Source organism: Lupinus angustifolius, chromosome LG15 (genome assembly GCF_001865875.1).
Source record: "Lupinus angustifolius cultivar Tanjil chromosome LG15, LupAngTanjil_v1.0, whole genome shotgun sequence".
NCBI classification, from domain to species: Eukaryota; Viridiplantae; Streptophyta; class Magnoliopsida; order Fabales; family Fabaceae; genus Lupinus; species Lupinus angustifolius.
The window spans coordinates 18,042,754-18,048,070 of record NC_032023.1 but is presented as its reverse complement, the minus strand read 5'-3'; the positions used below and the strand labels follow the sequence as shown (position 1 = coordinate 18,048,070).

Here is a 5,317-nt window from a genome sequence, read left to right as displayed (position 1 = left end):
TATATATATATATATATATATTAGGGGTGTTCAAATCCAGACTGGTCCAACAATAAAATTGAAAATCGATCCAAAATATATCCAAATCACAAAAACTGAATGCATTTGGATCGCGTTGGACTTATTTTTTAAAGATCGATTGGTCATGTCCGGAATTTGGTTTCACCTCTTGGATCCAGACCGATCCAGACCAGATTGAAATAATATGTAAAGTTTAAGTGTGTAATACTTTTAAGTGTCTTCCAAACTTATTCTTAAGTCCCAACTCCAAAATTGTATCTATATTTTATTTGTTATATTCTATAACACATACTTATATATATGTTGCTATGTTTTTTGATACACTTTTTCTTAGAACTTAAATCAATCCCACAATCAAATAAAGATGATTCAAGTGTTATTCTGATTAGGTGCTTTATTATCAATTTTATTATTGTGAAAGTATTATTGTTATTAATCATTGGTGGAACATTATAACTGTTAAAATTACGTTGCAAGTGCTCATATTATTGTTATTGATATCTTGTTATTTTGTTGTCTTTTTATTATTGATATCATGTTGTTATTATTACTTTTATTATTACTGTCTTACTATCTATTAGTATTATATGATGTTGTTTACTTATACTATAGTTGCACACATTTTAATGTTGTTGAACACTATTTTCATTGTTGTTTTATGCTTAATATTTAGTCATTTTTATGAGTTTTGAATGTAAGTGCAATTTCAATATTTTATAAAATAAAAAACCGATCCAAACTGAACCGAAATCGCATATTATATTTGGATCGGATTGGATCAGACATCTTAATATAAACAGACCAAACTGTTCAGACCGCATGTTAATTATGTGTTTGGATCGTATCATTTTTTGCATAAAAACTGATCCAAGTGAACTGCGAACATCCCTAATATATATATATATATATATATATGTATATGAAAGATTTGGGAAATTAAAGTATCTTCTCGAAATAGAGATTGCTCTCACCCACATGAATTTATTTATGTCAAATAAAATATGTATGAGATATTATCCTTGAAACTGGGTTATATGGTGTTAGACCAATATATAATCCTCTTGAAGAAACTTCCACTCTTAAATGCGTCATATTTATGCAGAATATTCTGATATATCACTCAAATGTTGGAATCGGGTAATTGAAGAAATCAATTAAGGGTGGTTTTGTTACATTAAGTGCTCAGTATTCCCTTCCCCAAATTTGTGGAGCCGTTGTCCCAAAAAGTATGCAGGAGTGTTGCTCTTTTTTTCATTGGTTACAAAAGCACCCAATAGGATTTGTTCCTTATATTCTTGTTAGTGTTACATGATCCACAGTATATCATGAAAAAAATTGCGTGTAAAGTTTTCTGTCTGCATTGATATATGTGGGGCAATGCATCATTACCAAACTAGAACAGAGCCCATTTGAACACGTATCTCATCAACTTATCTGCACGGTTATGTATAAAGCTGGAAAACAATGTAATAGATTTTTTTCTCATAATATTATTCCCTACTTATATTTAATAATTAATGGTTTGAAATAAACATTCTATAGATGAAAGATAAATAATATAATAACTATATAAAAAAATGATATATATACATATTAAACTCAAAATAAAATATAAATAAATATATTATGTTTTCGAGAAATAATGGACATGTATATGGACAGCTATAAATTTGGTAGCTTTAGGCATCCAAATAGAGCCCAACATGAACATTTTGAGTGGACACCCCATAATTGATGTTTGATCATGATGATATATGTAAAGTGTAAACAGGATCTTCTTCTTCTTCTTTCTGACTACAATTTACACACTGTATTGTTTGGATGAGAAATAAAGGAAAGAAAAAGAGATGTTTTTTCTAGAAATAAAATGTATATTTATGTACCAATATATATGGAAAAGATATTTATTCCTAAAATTCAATTAAAAAACCATTTCAATAAAATAAAAACTTACAACCTTTTCTTTTCACTAACCCCCACACCACATCCTTTGAAGAACCACAGAACCCACTCCCTCGCAACCCTTCTTCAACCTTACCAGCTACCACGTATAGTTATTTGCATCTCGTCAATCATTTTTTTGTCTCGACTTTGTTTTTGAATTTAGAGTAGAGTTGAGTCATGCTCACCTCTACTTTATTGTATCCTTTTATATCATTATTGCAAGAAACTATGTATTTCCCTATCTCATTAAAATAATATTTTTATGCTGCTTTTATTCTAAAAAAAGTAATCCAAACATTTATACTGTCCTTAAAAATTAATTAACTAAAATTCTAGTTTTTATAAATAAACGCAGACCAAATACACTTACTATTATGATTTGGCCGATACAATGAAATGCCTTTACTATTATGGCAGTTACTAATATGTTGGCTGTTTAAAATTTTGCCTAGACCTGGGTCCCAAGTGACCCTAGAGATTGAAATTTATACACAGCCAAAAAATGAAACATACCCTACAATCATGCATTAGAAACAGGAAGAACTTGAAGCACCTCTGCTTCTGGTGGGAGCAAGTTTTTCTTCATTTTCTTGGCTTGTTTTGTCTCACCATAAAAGTATGTTGCAAAGCCCCAAAGGGAGAGAATCAGAGCAACACCCTTTTCTGCATTAAATTTTTCTTTGAAGAATATAACTGCTAAGATTTCTGTTACAGGTAAAATTGCAGCAATTATAACACCAGACAATAAAGATGAGGCACAGAAAACGACCCCTATTCCTCCCAAAAGAAGAAACTGAAACAGTACAGCTATTGTCACCAGCACAATGCCGTAAACAACAGCCCCGTGTTCGAATTGCCTGGCTTCGCTCGAGATTAACTGCGAAAGAAGACATCAAAAACTCAACAATTGTTTTCAAAATAAGTTTCAATTGAATATTTGTAAGTAATAAATTAAAAGGTCTATGAATACCTATCAAATATAAATCAATTAGGGGAGAGTTTAATTAGATGTCTTGTGTTTGAGTCCCTAGGAATCTAATTGCTTTTGGTAGAAAGTGCTTTACATCCATAAAAATCAAACTCGACTCAAGCAGGATTATAGTTTAGACTAAAATAACTCAAAATGTTTGGATGATCACATATCATAAGCTAATAACTTATTAGCTAGGGACTCTACATTTTCTTCTTATCCCGGTTCATTTTTTATAAAATGAGAATATGTTATCCTTAATCCTAATTTATATAACAATTATTTTGGATTTAAGTGCTAGATATATAATCCAAAAATAATATATTATATATTTGAGATGTTATTATTAAGTCTATATTTTTACAGTCAATTTTATATTAATGACAAATTTTATTAAGTTTATTTAATTTGAAATCAATAATTAAGTAAATCATAAAGCTTGGATTAGTGTAAAAGAGAAATGGAATTTTGACATCCCACTTGAGGAAATCACACAGGACACAATACATATCCCCAACTTTTCTTTCTTTTTTGAAGTGATGGAAAGAGAGGAAAATTATATAAATAGATGTACAAATGTATAAAAACATGCTCAATGAACACTAATCATATGTTTCAAAAAATATCATGTTCCTATGTTTCTAGTGAATTAAATTCCAATAAATAATAATATTTGTTCATATATTTTTAATAATACATTACTTTTATATTGGATGCAAAGACAAGACACTAAATAGAACACATGATATTTATTTGTGCTTAATTACTTCAACATATAAGTTATAACGTCTCATTCGAAAAGCATGTAGTAATTTCAAGGAAGAGACTAACCTTAAAGTCATTGTTTACTATCATTCCGATGATGCTAAACAAAGAAGCAGACGTGCACATAACGAACTGAACCTCCAAGACGAGTGTATAACTGATAGTTTGCTTGACCTTTTTGTACGCCAATTCCACCACGGGAAAAATAAACCCATCCAACAATGCAACCAATACTGTTATAATAAACCCCACCAAATATTTTTTACTGGTTTCACCAGAAGGACGATCCCCACTTGAATGCAGAGCCAAAATTCCGGCTGCAATAGTCAGCAAAACGATGGTGTTTACAGAATAAACCCTAAACTTCTGCTTTACTAAGAGGAATGAGAAGAGCGCGTTGAAGACTAGTTGAGTAGCTAAAATTAGAGAAGAAGTTGTTACGGGAAGCCGAGACACGCCGAAAGCAAAGAAAAAAGTGCTGAGGCCGGTGATGAGACCAATAACAAGAGAGGCGAAAAATAAAGGTGGCTCGATAAGAACCATCTTTATTTTTGCGCTTTGATTGGCGGCGGCGCTGCGACGGCGGCGGATGTAGGAAATGAAAAGAGGAATTAGAATGATTGGGAAGCCACCGGATTCAAGGAAGCTACATAGCCAAACACGGTGGCCGCCATGGAGGAAGTAGAGCCGTATCATGATTGGGCCACCGGAAGTGCCTATGGCTAACATGGTGCAACTTATTATGAGAAGAATTCTCTTCATGGTTTTCTCTTGTTCTGCTTCCGTTACTTCTGCCATGGCTTGTTTTACTCAGTTAGCTACAATTCTCTGAATTATATAGGTGCTTGGTACCTAATAATTCTCCTCTGCGTTAATGTATACAACAGTCTTAGTTTCTTAGGAATATATATTGAATTGATTTCTAGGGAAGCTGACATAATAAGTTAGCTACTACTTATGCCATTTATTGACAGCAAATTATTGGAGGCAATAATTGTCATCCCCATTTACTGAATACAACAGTATTAAAATATCTTGAAATATATCATAGATTAATTCAACATTCATATTTTATAACAGCATAAAATTAACGTTGTATAGCGGACACACATAGAAAGGTTTTAAAATGTCTTGAAATATATATTTATCTATGCACCTAAAAAATATGGAATATACATAATTATATTGAAAATAGGTGCTTTAAAGGAATTGTTTAATTGCTTCAGTATTATATTTATTCAGGATGTTTGGTTAACAACTATTCAGTATCCCCTTCTCCCTAATTTATACTGAATGCACACCTTATATTGAAAATAGGTGCTTTAAAGGAATTGTTTAATTGCTTCAGTATTATATTTATTCAGGATGTTTGGTTAACAACTATTCAGTATCCCCTTCTCCCTAATTTATACGGAATGCACACGAAAGGATTTGTTCCGGATATATTATTGTCGTTGGTGTTACATGATACTTGTAGGGTCATGCATTATCCTTAATTAGAACAGAACCCATTGAATACGTATCTCATCAGCTTAGCTGGATGGCAATGTATAAAAATAAAATTCAAAGAAAAATGGTATCATTGAAGAAATAATGGATATGTATGTGGAAAGCTAT

At 31.4% G+C, this 5,317-nt stretch overlaps 1 protein-coding gene across 1 annotated transcript; it reads right to left on the bottom strand.

Annotated features, from left to right (window-relative positions):
• Window positions 2,324-4,634, bottom strand: LOC109328463 (purine permease 1-like). Its single transcript, XM_019561937.1, has 2 exons — window positions 3,767-4,634; window positions 2,324-2,842 (listed from the first exon to the last, which is right to left on the bottom strand). Exons 1-2 carry the CDS (start codon window positions 4,496-4,498, stop codon window positions 2,486-2,488), a joined length of 1,089 nt encoding a protein of 362 aa, XP_019417482.1. The 5' UTR covers window positions 4,499-4,634; the 3' UTR covers window positions 2,324-2,485.

Coding starts and splice junctions, on each gene's coding strand:
- LOC109328463 (XM_019561937.1), bottom strand. CDS start 4,498: ATGGCAGAAGTAACGGAAGCAGAACAAGAGAAAACCATGAAGAGAATT. Junction 2,843..3,766: donor TAGTAAACAATGACTTTAAG/GTTAGTCTCTTC, acceptor CTTCTTTCGCAG/TTAATCTCGAGCGAAGCCAG.